Source organism: Pipistrellus kuhlii, unplaced genomic scaffold, assembly GCF_014108245.1.
Source record: "Pipistrellus kuhlii isolate mPipKuh1 unplaced genomic scaffold, mPipKuh1.p scaffold_m20_p_57, whole genome shotgun sequence".
Classification (NCBI taxonomy): Eukaryota; Metazoa; Chordata; class Mammalia; order Chiroptera; family Vespertilionidae; genus Pipistrellus; species Pipistrellus kuhlii.
This window is the reverse complement of record NW_023425559.1, coordinates 1,369,478-1,387,532: the sequence shown is the minus strand read 5'-3', so window position 1 is coordinate 1,387,532 and position 18,055 is coordinate 1,369,478. Positions and strand designations below refer to the sequence as shown.

General features: G+C 70.5%; 2 protein-coding genes across 2 annotated transcripts; both read right to left on the bottom strand.

Annotated features, from left to right (window-relative positions):
• On the bottom strand, window positions 1-4,676 carry LOC118707061 (beta-lactoglobulin-like). Its single transcript, XM_036416961.2, has 6 exons — window positions 4,517-4,676; window positions 2,317-2,456; window positions 1,765-1,838; window positions 1,089-1,199; window positions 317-421; window positions 1-81 (listed from the first exon to the last, which is right to left on the bottom strand). Exons 1-6 carry the CDS (start codon window positions 4,610-4,612, stop codon window positions 65-67), a joined length of 543 nt encoding a protein of 180 aa, XP_036272854.1. The 5' UTR covers window positions 4,613-4,676; the 3' UTR covers window positions 1-64.
• A 4,048-nt stretch (window positions 4,677-8,724) lies between these two features.
• On the bottom strand, window positions 8,725-15,004 carry LOC118707105 (beta-lactoglobulin-1). Its single transcript, XM_036417009.2, has 7 exons — window positions 14,909-15,004; window positions 14,504-14,638; window positions 14,147-14,219; window positions 12,330-12,440; window positions 12,118-12,222; window positions 11,631-11,634; window positions 8,725-8,812 (listed from the first exon to the last, which is right to left on the bottom strand). The coding sequence occupies exons 1-7, from the start codon at window positions 15,002-15,004 to the stop codon at window positions 8,725-8,727; spliced, it is 612 nt and encodes a 203-aa protein (XP_036272902.1).
• Between the last annotated feature and the right edge of the window lie 3,051 nt (window positions 15,005-18,055).

Below are 18,055 nucleotides of genomic sequence, written 5' to 3'. Positions count from 1 at the left end.
CCACACCCAGGACGGAGGGGGGGGGGCAGGTACCTTACCCAGGAGGCGGGTCAGCGGGCCGCGCTCACACACGGCACCTCTCTGCGGGAGGAGGGGCGGCGTGGGAGGTCACAGGTCAGCCGGGCCTGAGGGGTCCCCACTCAGGGGCTCTGCACCCCCACCTCCCACCCGCCCCCCGAGAAGCCTGGGGTGGTGGGGAGGCCGCCACGGGAGAAAGACGCTCCCAGGGCGCATGGCTTGCGGACTGGGAGTCCTGGGCAGGGGGTCGGGGGTCGGGGGCCAGGGGTCAGGGGTCAGGGGTCAGCGGACAGGTCACCTTCCATGTGGGCCGGGGTGAAGACCATCTGGATGTGGATGGGCAGCAGCTTCATGGCCTCGTTGAACTGCTCCATGGCCACCTTGTTCATCTTCGGGGTCCGGGCTGCGGGGTGGGGGATGGCAGGGGTCAGCCCCTGGACTGGGGGGGCCGGTGCCCTGCCCAGGACCAGGCAGGACGGTCACCCTGACATGGAGGTCAGCAGAGCTTAGCACCGCTCCCCAGGGCCAGACAGGGCTCCACCCACCTGTCCTCCAGGGCCCTGACCCCCTCGGCCCAGCCCCTCCAGGGCCGAGCTGGGGGTCAGGGTCGCAGGAGGACAAGGCCCCTCGGTCCCAGCCGGCCGGCCGCCTGCCCGCGACCCATGGGGAGCTCATGGGGGGCCCCCGAGAATGTCCCAAGTCTGCTCTCTGGTCGTTATGGTTACCGGGAGCCCCCATCCGTCCCCGGCCCGAGTGTGCATCCCCCTCCCCCACCGGGGTGTCTGTCCCCACAGTCACGGGACCCCCCACCCCCTACCCCTCGGCTCTGGGACCCTCCCCTCCAGGCTCCGGGACACACACCACCACCACCATCACCACCCCCCACCCCCTACCCCTCGGCTCCGGGACCCTCCCCTCCAGGCTCCGGGACACACACCACCACCACCATCACCACCCCCCACCCCCTACCCCTCAGCTCTGGGACCCTCCCCTCCAGGCTCCGGGACCCTCTCCCTGCCTCCAGGATTCCCCCCCCCCCCCCCCCCCCCCGCCGGCTCCGGAGGCCGCACCCAGGTACTGGCAGGCCAGGCTCTGCTTGGAGGGGCCGGCGTTCTCCAGGCACAGGAAGGCAAAGTTCTCGTAGTCGGTGTCCAGCACGTGCACCTTGCTGTCCCCCAGGCCTGGGGGGGCCGGGCGGGGAGCGGGTCAGTGTGGGCTCTCCTCTCCGGCAGGAGGGAGGTGGCTGGCCGGCTCCCCCTGTGAGCCGACTGGCCAGGACCGGGAGCGGCTCCCACCCCCTCCCGCCACCTCCCCACCCGGCCCCGGCCACTCCCCTGCCGGGCCTGGCCCAGGGGCCTGAGCGCCCTCCGGCCAGTCCAGCTCAGACACCACTGGTTCCAAGGGGCCCACCCGCCCCGTGTCCCGGTTAAGAAATGGGGGTGGGCCTGGCAGGTTTGGCTCAGGGGTTGAGCATCAGCCTGTGGACTGAAGGGTCCCGGGTTCGATTCCCGGTCGGGGCACAGGCCTGAGTTGTGGGGCTCCCTCCCCGTGGGGGGCGGGCAGGAGGCAGCGGATCCACGATTCTCATCATGGATGTTTCTCTCTCTTTCTTCCTCTCTTCTCCTCTCTGAAGTCAGTAAACTGTGTTTTAAAAAGGAGGACAGAGGGGTTTCCGTGCGGATCTGAGCTGAGGGGGGGGGGGGGGGCGGCGTCCAGTCCGGCCGGTGGAGGCCCCGGCACACGTACTGTTGATCTTGAACTCGGTAGGGACCTCGGTTTTCTCCGCGAAGATCTTGGTCTGGACACAGCTGCCGTCCTCCCTGGAAGACAGGTCCCAGAGCCGCCTCAGGCTCCGCCGTGAGGGCCGCCCAAGGGCGAGGCCCGGGGCCCAGGCGGGGCGGGAAGAGGGGCCCGCCCGCCCCGGGGCAGGGGGAGGGGCTGGGTGCCCTCGGTCGTGCTCGGCCTTGACCTGCGTTCTGGCAGTGATGGCTCTGGGTTCCACCCTCCCCGCCCCAGCTCTCTCTGCCCCCTTCCCCTCCAGGGGCAGCCAGGGCCCTGCGGGAGGGCCCAGACCCGATCCCGCCACCCTGACCAGCAGCCTCTGCACACAGGCCTCTCCCCACACTGGCCCCCGGCCGCTCCGTGGGCCCAGAGCCGTGGGCAGGGGCCAAGGGGCCCAGCTCTGCCCCTCGACCCCCGACCCCTGACCCCATGCTGCCCACAGGAAGCCGAGTCCCCTCAGGAGCCCTGCCCGCCCCTGTCCTGGAGCCCGGCCCCTCCCGCAGCTGGGACACCCACCATCTGTGCATCATGATCTCCATGTCGGCCTGGGCCGAGGGCCTCAGCTCCTGGACGTACAGCCTCAGGGGGGCGCTCTGGGTGCTGAGCAGGGCCAGGTCGCTGGCCGCCATGGCCACGGAGTACCAGGTCCCGGCCATCTGGGGAGGGGCCGTGAGCTCACCAGGGGGTGGAGGGGGCGGGCGGGGACCCCAGCTCCCAGGGGGCTCTCGTCCCACCCTCCTGGCCAGTGGAGTCCTGCCGGTCCCGGCTCCCCAGGCCGGCCTGGGGGTGGGGCAGGGTCCTCAGGGCACTCACTGACACCCCCCTGCCCCCCGCCGCTGTGGGGTCCCCCCTGCGGAGCCAAGGGCCGTTCTGGCCAAACTCCTCTCAGCCCTGAGAAGCCCGGAGCTGCTCCACGGGGAGGGGGAGGGGGGTCTGGGGCGACGTGGCTGGGATGAGAAAAGTGGGGAGGCGGGGGGCCGGGAGGGCCTGCATGGTGTCCCCCCGAATTCGCCTGGTGCAGCCCAGCCCCTCAGAGGACCGTGAGGAGGCGGGACCTCTGCCCAGCAGCGTGGCTCAGAGGTTGAGTGGTCCCGGGTTCGATCCGTGGCCAGGGCGAGCTGGTTCTGATCCCCGGGGGGGACAGGCAGGAGGCAGCTGCTCAGTGGTTCTCATCATGATGCTTCTCTCTCTCCCTCTGCCCCCCCCTCTCTAAAGATAATAATAATGATAAGCAACAAAAGAAAAATATCCATCAATAAAAAAAGAAGAGGGCATTAAAATGAGCCGGGCCCTGGTGCCGCCGGGCAGGTCCCTCTGAGCGGAGGAGCCGCGGACGCGGGCCCAGAGCCGGACGTGGAGGGACACCGGGGGCCGGGGGGACCAGCCTCAGGACTGAGAGGTCAGTGCCCCTGGTGCTGTGTGAGGGCGGCCCCAGGGGAGTCCGGCCCCCCAAACCCCCGCCCTGTGCCCCGCCCCAGCCGCCCCGCACAGCGCACAGCGCCCCGCACAGCGCCCCCCGCACAGCGCCCCCCGCACAGCGCCCCGCACAGCGCCCCGCACAGCGCCCCCTGCACAGCGCCCCGCACAGCGCCCCCTGCACAGCGCCCCCGCACAGCGTGCCCCGCACAGCGCCGCCCCGCACAGCGCCCCCCCGCACAGCGCCCCCGCACAGCGCCCCCCGCACAGCGCCCCCCGCACAGCGCCCCGCACAGCGCGCCCCGCACAGCGCCCCCCCGCACAGCGCCCCGCACAGCGCCCCCCCCGCACAGCGCCCCGCACAGCGCCCCCCGCACAGCGCCCCCGCACAGCGCCCCCCGCACAGCGCCCCCCGACAGCGCCCCGCACAGCGCGCCCGCACAGCGCCCCCCGCACAGCGCCCCCCGCACAGCGCCCCCCGCACAGCGCCCCCGCACAGCGCCCCCCCGCACAGCGCCCCGCACAGCGCCCCCCCGCACAGCGCCCCGCACAGCCCCCCCGCACAGCGCCCCCCGCACAGCGCCCCCCCGCACAGCGCCCCGCACAGCGCCCCCCCGCACAGCGCCCCCGCACAGCGCCCCCGCACAGCGCCCCCCGCACAGCGCCCCGCACAGCGCGCCCGCACAGCGCCCCCCGCACAGCGCCCCGCACAGCGCCCCCCCGCACAGCGCCCCCCGCACCGCGCCCCGCACAGCGCCCCCCCGCACAGCCCCCGCACAGCAGCCCCCCCGCACAGCGCCCCCCGCACAGCGCCCCCCGCACAGCGCCCCCGCACAGCGCCCCCCGCACAGCGCCCCCCGCACAGCGCCCCCCGCACAGCGCCCCCCGCACAGCGCCCCCCGCACAGCGCCCCGCACAGCGCCCCGCACAGCGCCCCCCGCACAGCGCCCCGCACAGCGCCCCCCGCACAGCGCCCCGCACAGCGCCCCCCCCACAGCGCCCCCCCCACAGCGCCCCCCGCACAGCGCCCCGCACAGCGCCCCCCGCACAGCGCCCCGCACAGCGCCCCGCACAGCGCCCCCCGCACAGCGCCCCCCGCACAGCGCCCCGCACAGCGCCCCCCGCACAGCGCCCCCCGCACAGCGCCCCGCACAGCGCCCCGCACAGCGCCCCCCGCACAGCGCCCCGCACAGCGCCCCCCGCACAGCGCCCCCCGCACAGCGCCCCGCACAGCGCCCCCCGCACAGCGCCCTGCACAGCGCCCCCCGCACAGCGCCCCGCACAGCGCCCGGCCCCAGACCTTCTGGACGTCCAGGTCCTCCCTGGTCTGGGGCACAAAGAGGTCCTGGGTGCCGCACACGAGGGCGACGCAGAGGGCGAGCAGGAGGCACCTCATGGCTGCGGCTGCGGGATCGGCTCCGGCGAGAAGGCCGAGGCGGCGAGCGCGGGGCCTTATATGGGGCACGGCCGCCCCGAGGGCCCCCGCCACGGTTCCCCGAATCCCGGCTCTTCCTCCCCGGGACAATGGGACCTTCTTCCCTCTGGTTGGAGCCGGAAGGCCCGCTGTGCCCCCAGTTCCCGGTAGAGCCCGGAGGGAAGGATGGGGGCCGGGCGGGCGGCCAGCGGGAGGGACACGGGGGTGGGAGGGGGCTCTGGACAGCAACAGCCAGCCCGGAGGAGGCTGTGTCCGGGGGGGACGAGCGGGAAGGGGGAGGAGGGGTGTGCGTGGCCCAAGAGGCCCATGTGAGACCAGGACACCCCCCTCCCCCCCGCAGCCCCAGGGCCGCCCTCCCCACCGCCCCCACCAGCCGCCTGGAAAGCCAGGGCCCCTCCTGGCCTCCTGCCTCCGCTGTCCTCTCCCCCACCTGCACCGCCTGAGGCCTGACCCTGGAGCGGAGGCCGTGAGGTCCAGACGGAGCCCCGAACTAAGGACGCGCGGGGCGGACAGTGACCCTCAGGGGCCGCCGGGGGCCGCCAGGGGCCGCGGAGAGCGCCTGACCTCGGGCGGGGCCACGGGACCCCGCTATCCGGACTCCGACGGGTTTTTGCTGATTTTTAGAGCGAGAGGGAGGGAGAGGGAGGGAGAGGGAGGGAGAGAGGAACATTGACGCGAGAGAAACCAGCAGCGGCTGCCCCTGCTCGCCCCACACGGGGGATCAAGCTGGTAACCCAGGCAGGTGCCCTGATCAAATTCGAACCCGGGACCTCCTGGTTCCTAGGTTGACGCTAACCACAGCCGCATGGCTGGGCCGTCTTCACGGTGAACGCCGAGCAGCTCGGGGCTGGTCGCCCTTGTGCTCCCGCCCGCGGGGGCCTCAGGTGAGGCCACGTGGCGCGGGCGGGCGGGGGCTGTCTAGTGCCCGGGGTCCCATCGGGAGAAGCGGGGCAGAGAGGGGTCCGGAGGAGAGCTGGGCACAAAGGCAGGTGCGAGAGCAGGTGCCGCCCGGAGCCGGGAGAGGCGGGGAGGACGCCCGGGCCAGGGACGGGCAGCACGCGGCCGGACACCGACGGTGGGCACCCGCCTCGCACCCGAGCGTGGCTCCCCCGTCAGCAGCCCCGCCCGCCCGCGGGGCCCCAGCTACGGCTGCCCGAGGCCAGGGCCAGGCTTAGACCCCGGGGTCAGGCCGCCCAGCAGGTCCCGTGGGGCAGGGCAGGGGCGGGGGCAGGGGCAGGAGGGCAGGGGCAGGGTCCCGCGGGGCAGGGCAGGGCAGGGCAGGGCCAGGAGGGCAGGGGCAGGGGCAGGGCAGGGGCAGGAGGGCAGGGGCAGGGTCTCGCGGGGCAGGGCAGGGCAGGGCAGGGGCAGGAGGGCAGGGGCAGGGTCTCGCGGGGCAGGGCAGGGCGGGGCCAGGAGGGCAGGGCCAGGAGGGCAGGTGTCCGGTTCCCGGAGCTCGGGGATGCGGCCCGCCGTGTGCTTCCTGCGGTTTTCTCAGAAGCCCGAGGCACCTGCTGGGCTCCCCAGCCGCCCCGCCCGCACTGCCTCCGGCCACGGCCGGTCCCCGGGACGAGTTCCCGGAAAACCTGGGACGCGGAGGGAAGGAGGGCCGGCCGCGGGCTGTGGCGTCAGGAGCTGGAGGAGGCCTCGCCCTGGCACCCGGCCGAGCAGGTGCCCTCATGGTCACCGCCCGTCCAGGGCGCACCTCTCCCCAGGGGGCTCCGTCCCCACAATCATCACCCAGCTCCTTCCCAGGCCCCACCGTGCCCACGCCCACACCCATGCCCCACGCCCCCACCGTGCCCACGCCCAGACCCTCACCATGCCCACGCCCAGACCCTCACCATGCCCACAACCAGGCTCCCACCACGCCCACACCCACGCCCCATGCCCCCACCGTGCCCACCCCAGGCCCCACCGTGCCCACCCCAGGCCCCACCGTGCCCACCCCAGGCCCCACCGTGCCCACCCCAGGCCCCCACCATGCCCACCCCAGGCCCCACCGTGCCCACGCCCAGCCCCAGGCACAGCCTTATCACAGCAAATACGTCCACCCCAGATGTGCCCCCAAGCCCCCTCACAGCCGCTGAGCGCACGGCGGTCCCTCCAGACGCAGTGCGGTGACCGCAGTGCCGCCCGGGGACCCAGAGGACCGGCCGCAGGACTCGAAGGGACATTTGCAAACACGTGTTCGTAGCAGCCAGAGTGCAGCACAGCTCGGCGCCCCCCATGGATGGAAAAACCAAGCTCGGTCCGTCCACTTGGGGGCTAGGAGTTCCTGCGGGCCGGCCGGCGGCTCAGGAAGAAGCCGCCGTTCAGTCCCGGCCGGGGCACAGGCCAGGTTGCAGGTGCGATCCCATGAGGGGGGCGTGCGGGAGGCAGCCGGTCCGAGATTCTCGCTCAGCACTGACTAGAGGCCCGGAGCAGGGCTTCGTGCCCTGGTGGGGGTGTAGCCTGAAGGGATTGGCCCCATGCGGGACCAGCCGCCCACCTGGTGAGCCTCGCAGCTGTGGACCGCCCTCTGAGCGGCCGCTCCCCCTGTGGGAGCTCACCGACCCGCGGGGCAGCCCCCGCGTTGAGCATCGCCCCCTGGTGGTGAGTGCGCGTCATAGCGCCTGTTGGACCGGTCGTTCTTGTCGTTTTTATTATACAGGATGTTTCCATCTCCCTCTCCCTTCCTCTCTGACATCAATAACCATCTTTTTAAGGGAAGGAGACACTGACGCAGGCACAGCGTGGTCGGCCTGGAGGGCATCGAGGGAAGGAAGCCAGGCCCTGAGGACAGGCCCTGCAGCGTCCCTCCGCCCGGAGCCGGCTCAGAGACGGACACGCTGCCGCCGAGAACCCCTCGACTTGGACCGCTGCTGGTCTTCATGCTCCGAGGGCGCAGGGGGTTGTGATAAGGGTTCTGGGCTCCGGCCTGGAGCATGCTGATCCTGCGTCTGGGACCGGCCAGGAGGGGGAGGTGACCGGGACGGGCGGGGGGGGCAGGCCAGGGAGCGGGGGGGGGGCAGGCGGGGGGGGGGGGGGGCAGGCCGGGGGCGGGGGGGGCAGGCCGGGAGGAGGGGGGGGCAGGCGGGGGGCGGGGGGGCAGGCGGGGGGCAGAGGGGGGCAGGCCGGGGGCGGGGGGGGGCAGGCCGGGGGCGGGGGGGGCAGGCCGGGGGCGGAGGGGGGCAGGCCGGGGGGCGGGGGGGGCAGGCCGGGGGCGGGGGGGGCAGGCCGGGGGCGGAGGGGGGCAGGCGGGGGGCGGAGGGGGGCAGGCCGGGGGGCAGAGGGGGCAGGCGGGGGGCGGGGGGGGCCGGCCGGGGGCGGAGGGGGGCAGGCGGGGGCGGAGGGGGGCAGGCCGGGGGCAGAGGGGGGCAGGCGGGGGGCGGGGGGGGGGCAGGGCCGGGGGCGGGGGCAGGCGGGGGGCGGAGGTGGGCAGGGCGGGGGGGGCAGGGGGGGGCAGGCCGGGGGGGGGCAGGCGGGGGCGGGGGGGGGCAGGCCGGGGGCGGGAGGGGGGGCAGGCGGGGGGCGGAGGGGGCAGGCGGGGGGCGGGGGGGGGCAGGCGGGGGGCGGGGGGGCAGGCGGGGGGCGGGGGGGCAGGCCGGGGACGGAGGGGGCAGGCCGGGGGCGGGGGGGGGCAGGCGGGGGGCAGAGGGGGGCAGGCCGGGGGCGGGGGGGGCAGGCGGGGGGCGGGGGGGCAGGCCGGGGGCTCTGTCTCCGACCACAGGGCTGACCTCCCTAGATTCTTCCCGCGCCCAGTCATTCCACCAACGCCCACACAGTGGCCCCTCCCCGGGGTCTGGACAAGTTTGTGTCCGTACGAGATTTTTTTTTTTTTTTAATATATTTTATTGATTTTTTTACAGAGAGGAAGGTAGAGGCATAGAGAGTTAGAAACATCCATCAGCTGCCTCCTGCACACCCCCTACCAGAGATGTGCCCGCAACCAAGGTACATGCCCTTGACCGGAATCGGACCCGGGACCTTTCAGTCCGAAGGCCGACGCTCTATCCACTGAGCCACACCGGTCTCGGCATCCCTACCAGATTTTTTACTTCGTCCGGGAAACCGTCCCACCAGCTGGAAACGGTTCACGCCGTCTTTCTCTGGTCTTGCAGGAGCGAGCTGTGCGGGGTCAGCAGGGCGTAGCTGCCACACCCGAGGCTGGCGCAGCTGGCCCTGGCAGACAGAGGCCAGTGGGAAAGCAACAGAGCCGGGGTGGGGAGGACGGCCAGGGGGAGGGTCCAGCCGCTAGAACTAGGCGGGGGGGGGGGGGGTTGCAGATGTTCGTATGGGAATCCTATATAATAAAAGCCTGACATGCTAAGTGTCTGGTTGTCCAGTCATTTGTGCAATCAATCAAAGCGTAATATGCTAATGATATGCTAAGACCGCTCAACTACTCGCTATGACATGCACTGACCACCAGGGGGCAGACGCTCCAACTGGTAGGTTAGCTTGCTGCTGGGGTCTGGCCCATCGGGGCGTCTTCCCCAGCCCTGATGGTGCACCCTTGGGGTCCCTCAGCCTGGCCTTCGCCCTCTCACAATCTGGGACGCCTTGGGGATGTCTGAGAGCTGGTTTCAGCCCGATCCCGAAGGCCAGGCCGAGAGACCCCACGGATGCATGAATCTGTGTGCTGGGCCTCTAGTATAGTAATACCGTAATTAACAATAACACAGTAACAAACTCTGTGCCTCCAGCACTCTCTGCCCACTGTACATGTGGCCTTCTTCCCATCTTTTTATATATATTTATATATGTATATATTTTTTATTGATTTCAGAGAGGAAGGGAGAGAGAGATAGAAACATCAATGATGGGAGAGAATTGTGGATCGGCTGCCTCCTGCACGCCCCACACTGAGGATCGGCCTGTAGCCCGGGCCTGTGCCCTGACCGGGAATCGAACCCTGTCCTCCTGGTTCCTAGGTCGACGCTCAACCGCTGAGCCGTGCCGGCCGGGCACTTTCTTCATGTTTCTGGCTCCCAGCTCCTTAGCATGTCATTAGCATATTACGCTTTGATTGGTTGAACAAATGATGGGACAACCGGACACTTGGCATATTGGGCTTTTATTATATAGGATGTCTGTGCGAACATCTGCAAACCCCCGGATTTCTGAGTGACAAACGCGTCTCCATGTCCCTCACAAGCCCCTTCCACGACCCTGGGCATGTGAGGGGGCGGGAGGCCCCCAGGAGGGGGTTGGTGGTGGAGGGAGCAAACGCCGGGGTCAGAGGGCTGGGCCTCTGTCCCGCCTCCCGCTCAGCGAGGTGGAGTTCAGTGGCCAATCGCCAGCGATTCCATCGCCCCGGCTGTGGGGAGCAGCTGAACCCCGAAGGACGGGCTCCGGGCTCCTGGCTGGGGACCAGGGAGATGTGGGGGGCCTGTCCCGGGGGCAGGCCCCCCTGTCCTGTGCACCCCCCATCGGCCGCCCTGGGCTTTACTGGTGAGGACAGGCCAGCGCTCCTGTAGCTCCAGCATTCCCCGCGTCCGGGAGCCACCCCAGGAGGCCAAGGGGGCGTGGGAGCCGCCAGCTGCAGCCGGAGGGCCGGGCGCAGGGGCGTGGCCTGGGGGGGGGGCCTGTGGGACGGGGGACGGGAGCTCTTGCTGACTGCCCCTCGGGCACTCACATAAACGTGTGGCCCGGCCAGTATGGCTCAGTGGTTGAGCGTCGAGCTAGGAACCAGGAGGTCAGGGTTCAATACCTGGTCGGGGCACAGGCCTGGGTTGGGGCTCCATCCATCCCCAGCGAGGGGCGAGCAGGAGGCCATCAATGACCCCCTCTCCTCTTCCCCCCCCTCTCCCTTCCTCTCTGAAATCGATAAAAACACTTTTTTTTAATGAAATAAACGTGTGCTCTGCGGGCGCCCGTTCTCGCTGCAGGCTGGCGGCCTGACCCCCCTCGGCTGGCGGCCTGACCGCCCTCGGCGGGCGGCCTGACCCCCCTCGGCTGGCGGCCTGGGACCCCCCTCGGCTGGCGGCCTGGACCCCCCTCGGCTGGCGGCCTGGGACCCCCCTCGGCTGGCGGCCTGGACCCCCCTCGGCTGGCGGCCTGGGACCCCCCTCGGCTGGGGGCCTGGACCCCCCTCGGCTGGCGGCCTGACCCCCCTCGGCTGGCGGCCTGGACCCCCCTCGGCTGGCGGCCTGGGACCCCCCTCGGCTGTGACCGGCTCCGGGAGGGAGAGGCTGCCCCCAGGTGCACCCGCTCAGGGGGCCTGGGCTGCCTGGAGGGGCTGGCGTGGGGGGGCGGGGGAGGGGGAGCCGGGGGAGGGGCAGCCCTGCTGGCCGGCAAGGCGCCTGGGGCTGTGACGCCGGGTCAGCTGGTGAGGACGGAGGGACGGGAGCGGCCAGCACCCGCGGGGGCTGTCCCTTCCCCGTTTCTCTGGGGTGGAGGTCAGCTCTGCCTCCTGCCTGTGCCTCCCGCTCCCCCCCCCCCCCCCCGCCCCCAGGAAAGACTCGGCAGACGGGCGCGGGTGTGACTCTTTATTGTGGGGCTCAGGCAGCCGTCCGGGCGGCACCCCAGGGGCCTGGGCCCGGGGGGTGGCCCGCTGGGGGCCCTGAGAGGGAGGAGGGGTGACATCAGAGGAGGGGTGACGCCGTCCTGCAGGGGGCCGAGGTCCTGGAATGGACAAGGGGCCCCTGTGAGCCTGGGGCCCCGAGGGCCGGACCTCGCCAGCAGCGGGGGAAGACGGAGCCCCCTCACCCACCCCCGGCCCAGCCCCCCCACCAGCCCCGCCAGCCCCCCTCCCCCCGTGCCCACCCCTGGCCCGGGGCCCCGGGCGTCCGCCTGTGGGTGTGGCCAGGACGCAGGAGACACAGGGCAGTGCCAGCCCCTCGGCGGGTGGGCGCGAGGCAGCCGATTCCGTGACCCCGGACACCCAGGTCCCAGCCCTTCCCAGGGGCCGGGAGGGGGGGGGGGGGCCTGGGCCCCGGACCCACACCAGGACGGAGCGGGGCAGGTACGTTACCCAGGACGCACTCAGACACGGCACCTCTCTGCGGGAGGAGGGGGAGGGGTCACAGGTCGGCACCACAGCATGGGAGGCCGCCCGGGAGGAAGGCCTGGACTGGGGGCGGGGAGAGGGGAAGGGGGAGGGGGAGGAGGGGAGGGGGCGGGAGGAAGAGGGAAAAGGGGGAGGGGGGGAGGAGGGAGGGGGCGGGAGGAGAGGAGGGGAGGGAAGAGGGGGGAGGAGCGGAGGGGAGCGGGGGTGGGGCAGGGGGGGAGGGGGGAGGAGGGGGAGGGGGCGGGGGGAGAAGGAGGGGGGCGGGGAGAGAAGGAGGTGAGGGAGAGGGGGGGAGGAGCGGAGGGGAGCGGGGGTGGGGCAGGGGGAGGGGGGGAGGAGGGAGGGGGGCAAGGGGAGAAGGAAGGGGAGGGGGAGGGGGCGGGGGGGGGGGAGGGGAGAAGGAGGGGAGGGGGGAGGAGCCATGGGGAGCAGGGTGGGGCAGGGGAGGGGCGAAGGGGGAGGGGGGCGGGGTCACCTTGCGCCTGTCTAGGGGTGAGGATGACGTGGATGTGCACCGACAGCAGCTTCAGGGCCCGTTCGAACTGCTCCATGGCCGCCCGGTCCACCTTGGGGGTCCTGGCTGGGGGCGGAGGGGGCGGGTCAGAGTGCAGCTCCCGTCCGGGGCAGGGCGGGGCTCCGGCTGCCCTCTGACCCTCTGCCCTCTGACCCGCGGCCGGCGGTACGCACCCAGGTACTGGCAGGCCCGGATCTGCTCGGGGGCGGCCGAGCTCTCCAGGCAGGCAAACAGGAAGTTCTCGTAGTCGGTGTCCAGCACCACCAGCCTGTCCACCACGGGGTCTGGGCGGGACGCAGAGAGGAAGGGAGGTGAGGTCCCGCTCCTGAGGGCCAGTCCCCCGTCCACTCCTGCCGCATCAGATGCCCCGAGGCAGCAGGAGGGGAAGGGAGGGGAGGATCACAGGGGTGCAGCCAGCGATGGGCTCAGTCAGGCCCCAGGTCAGAGGAGCTGGAGGAGGGGTGAGGGGTGAGGGGTGAGGGGTGGGGGCAGGGGGAGGGGAGGGAAGGGGAGGGGAGGAGGAAGGGGAGGGGTGCGGAGGGGAGGGGAGGAGGAAGAGGAAGGGCGGGGAGGGCTGGGGCTGGGGCCCCCGGTTGGGAGGAGGGAGGGAGGCGGTACGGCCTGGAGCCACCCTGACGGGTGCAGTTTGCTGCAGGGTCCCGGCTCCGGTGTCGGCCCTCGGCGTGAGGGTCCCAGGCTTGGTGTGGCCAAGGGCTCCTGACCCCTGGGCCTGGTCGGGTGCACCCAGGAGGCAGCCAATCCACGTCTCTCTCTCTCCCATCCATGTTTCGCTCTCTCCCCCTCCCTCCCACTCTCTCTAAGAATCAATGGAGCAACACCCTCGGGTGAGGATTAACAATAAAAACATTAAGAATTTCGCCCAACTAGAGTGTCTCAGTGATTGAGCATCAGCCGGGAGCCAGGAGGTCAGGGTTTGATCCCCGATCAGGGCACAGGCCCCGGTCGGGGGCTCCAACCCCAGTGGGGGGCGTGCAGGAGGCAGCTGGTCCAAGGTCCTATCCCATCGTGGATGTTTCTCTCTCTGTCCCTCTCCCTTCCTCTCTCTCCGCAAACGTATTAAAAATGAGTAAATAAAGAATAGAAACGCCGGTGCCAAGCCCCAGGACAAGAGGCTGACCCTGCGAGTCTCCGTGTTGTGTTTTGTCATAAAAATTAAAACAAAATGTGAACCTGCCTGGCGAGTCTGTGGAGAGGGGGCGCCGGGAGGTGCAGGCTCAGCTCACCGTCCGCCTCGGGGAGTGAGCAGTCAGCAGCCCCCCAAAGCGCTGCCCCTGCGGCCCCCCCACACCCACACCCCCGGCCCGCAGCACCCACAGGCCCGCCCCGCCCCACCCCGCCCGCCCCCGGCCCGCGGCACCCACAGGCCCACCCCCCCCCACCCCGCCCGCCCCGGGCCCGCGGCACCCACAGGCCCGCCCGTCCCGGGCCCGAGGTACCCACACCCCCGGCCCGCAGCACCCACACCCCCGGCCCGCGGCACCCACAGGCCCGCCCCCACCACCCCGCCCGTCCTGGGCCCGAGGCACCCACACCCCCGGCCCGCAGCACCCCACACCCCGGCCCGCGGCACCCACACCCCCGGCCCGAGGCACCAACAGGCCCACCCCCCCCACCCCGCCCGCCCCGGGCCCGAGGCACCCACACCCCCGGCCCGCGGCACCCACAGGCCCGCCCGCCCCACCCCGCCCGCCCCCGGCCCGCCGCACCCACAGGCCCGCCCCCCCACCCCGCCTGCCCCGGGCCCGAGGCACCCACACCCCAGGCCCGCGGCACCCACACCCCCGGCCCGCGGCACCCACAGGCCCGCCCGCCCCACCCCGCCCGCCCCCGGCCCGCGGCACCCACAGGCCCACCCCCCCCCACCCCGCCCGCCCCGGGCCCGCGGCACCCACACCCCCGGCCCGCGGCACCCACAGGCCCGCCCGCCCCGGGCCTGAGGCTGAGCTCGGGGCCTGGCCCGGCCGCTCACAGTTGACGTTGAACTCCCCGGCACTCTCCGTTCTCTCGGCCAAGATCTTCTTCTCAACGCACCACCGGGCGCCCTGCCTACAGGGGGGACGGCGTGACGGTGACGGTGACGGTGACGGTGACGGTGACGCCGAGGCTGCCGGCGGCCACATCACCCCTCACACAGCCAGGCGGCGGCGGGAGGCCCGGCCCCCCCCGCTGCCTCACCAGCCGCCTCGGCACAGCCCGCTCCCCACGCTGGCCCCGGCCGCTCCGAGGGCCCAGAGCCGTGGCAGCGGCTCCAAGGGGCCCAGCTCTGCCCCCCGGGCCCCGGCCCCCGGCCCCCGGCCCCCTCAGGAGCCTCCCGCAGCCGGGACACCCACCGTCCGCGGACCATGATCTCCAGGTCGCCCTGGGCCGTGGGCTTCAGCTCCTGGACGTACAGCCTCAGGGGGGCGCCCAGCAGGGCGGGGTTGCTGGCCGCCATGGCCACGGTGTACCAGGTCCCAGCCACCTGTGAGGGGCCTGCGCTCACTGGAGGGCAGGGGCGCGGCCGGGGCCCCAGCTCCCGGGGCCCCCCGTCCCTCCCGGCGCGGCTGACAGGGCTGCCCAGGGCCCGCGCGCCGAGGACGCCCGTGCAGCCGTGGCTCAGTCACGCCCTGAGCTTCCCGGCACCACCTGGGCGGTGGGATGGAGAGCAACGAAGGGTCCCGGCACCCCAGCCTCCGCCCCCTGAGCCGGCGCCCCACGGCCCCGCCGCCCGGCAGAGCGCCCGGCCCCAGACCTTCGGGGCATCCAGGTCCTCCATGGGCCGGGGGACGGCCACGTCCTGGGTGCCGCACACGAGGGCGACGCTGAGGGCGAGCAGGAGGCGCCTCATGGCTGCGGCTGCGGCTGGGGCTGCGGGATCGGCTCCGTGGAGTCAGCGGCCGCCTTATATGGGGCACGGCCGGCCCCGAGGGCCCCGGCCACGGTTTCCCGAATCCCGGCTCTTCCTCCCCGGGACAATGGGACCTTCTTCCCTCTGGTTGGAGCCGGAAGGCCCGCTGTGCCCCCAGTTCCCGGTAGAGCCCGGAGGGAAGGATGGGGGCCGGGCGGGCGGCCAGCGGGAGGGACACGGGGGGGGGGGCCCTGGACAGCGAGCCTGACCTGGTTCTCCCTGGACTCCGCGTCCCACCAGCCACAGGAGCCAGGACAGCGCCCCCTCTGGAAACCTGGGGTCTCTACACTGGAGAAGGTCCTGACTTTTTCTCCCCAGAACCCCCTCTTTTTAAATGCTTTTTTAGATTTTTATTTTTTTTAAACATTTTATTGATTTTGTACAGAGAGGAAGGGAGAGAGATAGAGAGTTAGAAACATCGATGAGAGAGAGTCATCGATCAGCTGCCTCTTGCACACCCCCCACCGGGGATATGCCCGCAACCAAGGTACATGCCCTTGACTGGAATCGAACCCGGGACCCTTCAGTCCCCAAGCCGACGCTCTATCCATTGAGCCAAACCGGTCCCGGCGCTTTTTTAGATATTTAGAAGAGAGAAGAAGAGGGGGAGAGAGAGACAGAAACACCGACCCCACAGGCCGCCCCCGCCCATCGCCGACCAGAGCGAGCTCACACCCGGACACTCGCCCTGCGGGAACCGGGCCACACCGGCTGGTCGGCACACCGCGCTCTCAAGCCACAGGCGGCTCTTTGGCCCCTGGAGTGTGGCTCTTCCACAGAACACCACGGCCTGGGCGAGTCTGTGTTGAAGAAGTGGCGTGAGAAGGAGTTTAAGTTAAAAAAAAGTGTGGCTTTCCAAAGAGATGTCAATCGTCGTCCTGTTGGTATTGGGCTCTGCAGACTCATGAGTTTGCCGACCACTGGGCGAGGCCAAAACTCACCCCTAAACCCACTTTCTCCCGCTCCGGCCCCGGGTCCGAGGCCGCACAGTCTGAGGGGCGCACGGAGAGACACACCCTGAGCGGCCCCGCCCCGCCCTCAGGGGCTCCGCCAGCTCAGCTGCAAGTTCTTCTGGGGAAACAAGGGGCCTCATTCGCCACTGACAGCACCTGGGGGCCGTACGGAGGCTGGGCCGGCCCTCAGCGGGGACGTGGCCAGAGGCCCCGGGTTGGGGGTGCGAGGCGGGGGCCGTGCCCCCTCAGAGGCGCCGACCCGCTAACCCCAGCGGACAGAGGCCGGACCGCCCCCCACCCCGCCCGGAGCGAGGCCTGGTCTGTGGCGAGCGGCGTCCGCCCGGGTCACCCGCTTCCTCTCGTCCTCCAGGTTCAAGGGGCTCCACTTTTTTTAATTTATTTTATTTTTTAAAATATATTTTATTGATTTTTTTACAGAGAGGAAGGGAGAGGGATAGAGAGCCAGAAACATCGATGAGAGAGAAACACCCATCGGCTGCCTCTTGCACAGCCCCCACTGGAGATCTAGACCACAACCCGAGCATGTGCCCCTGACGGGAATCGAACCCGGGACCATTCAGTCCACAGGCCGGTGCTCTACCCACTGAGCCACACCGGTCAGGGCCCACCTTTTGTTTAATGAAATAAAAAGCCTCCAGGCGCTCGGCCGTGGCCCCGGGAGTGCCCGGAGGAGCAGCCTGGCCAGTTCTCCGAGGAAGTGCCCAGAGGCCAGGGGGCAGGGACCTGCCCTGGGGTCAGTGGGAAGCGGAAGCGGCTCCTCGGGTCTGACCGGTTTGTCCCCCGAGGGTCCCACAGACGCGGGTCCGACAGCCCCTCCGTCTCACAGACTTACAGGATGTCAGGGCGACGCCCCCTCCCCGGCCTCTGCCCCGCCCAGAGCTCGCCTTCCCCCACTTCCGTCTCCCCGACGCCCGGCCCGGCCGGAGGGCCAGGAGGCGCAGCCCGCCCGCCCGCCCGCCCGTGGCCGAGGCCGTGGCCCTGGCCGTGTCTCCGCTTCGCTCCCAGGGGTGCTGTTGGGGGAGGTGTTTCGCATTGACAATAATCTCTTCCAGTTTCATTGCGAAGAACACGTTTGTTTGTTTTAATGTTTTTATTGATTTCAGAGAGGTAGGGAGAGGGAGAGAGAAATATCAATGATGAGAGAGTCATCAATGATGAGAGAGAATCATTGATTGGCTGGAGATCAAGCCTGAAACCCGGGCATGTGCCCTGACGGGAATCGAACCCGGGACCATTCAATCCACAAGCCGGTGCTCTATCCGCTGAGCCACACCGGCCAGGGCTTAACTTTTAATTGTTTGATGAATTGCTCTCGTTTGTCAACAGATGCATGTTTAGGGGCAAATGAGGATGTCCTGACACCATCACCCCCCAGTACACACACACACACACACACATACACGCACAGTACAAATGTCCCCAGTGCACACACACACAGTGCACACACTCCCAGTGCACATACAGAGTGCACACACACACACCCAGTGCACACACACAGTGACACACACCCAGTGCACACACATAGCGTGCACACACACACAGTGCGCACATACCCAGTGCACACACACACAGTGCACACACACCCAGTACAAATGTCCCCAGTGCACACACACACAGTGCGCACATACCCAGTGCACACACACACAGTGCACACACACCCAGTACAAATGTCCCCAGTGCACACACACACAGTGCACACATACACACAGTGCACACACACACAGAGCACACACACTCCCAGTACAAATGTCCCCAGTGCACACACACACAGTGCACACACTCCCAGTGCACACACACACAGAGCGCACACACACACACACCCAGTGCACACATACACACACAGTGCACACACACCCAGTGCACACACACAGCGCGCGCACACACACCGTGCACACACACAGTGCACTTACACACCCACAGTGCTTAACCCCCAGAGTACATGGCCCAGTGCACACAGCCCCCTCCCCGGAGGCCTACAGAGAGAGGACCACAGCCTGGAGGCCTCGGCGGGCACAGC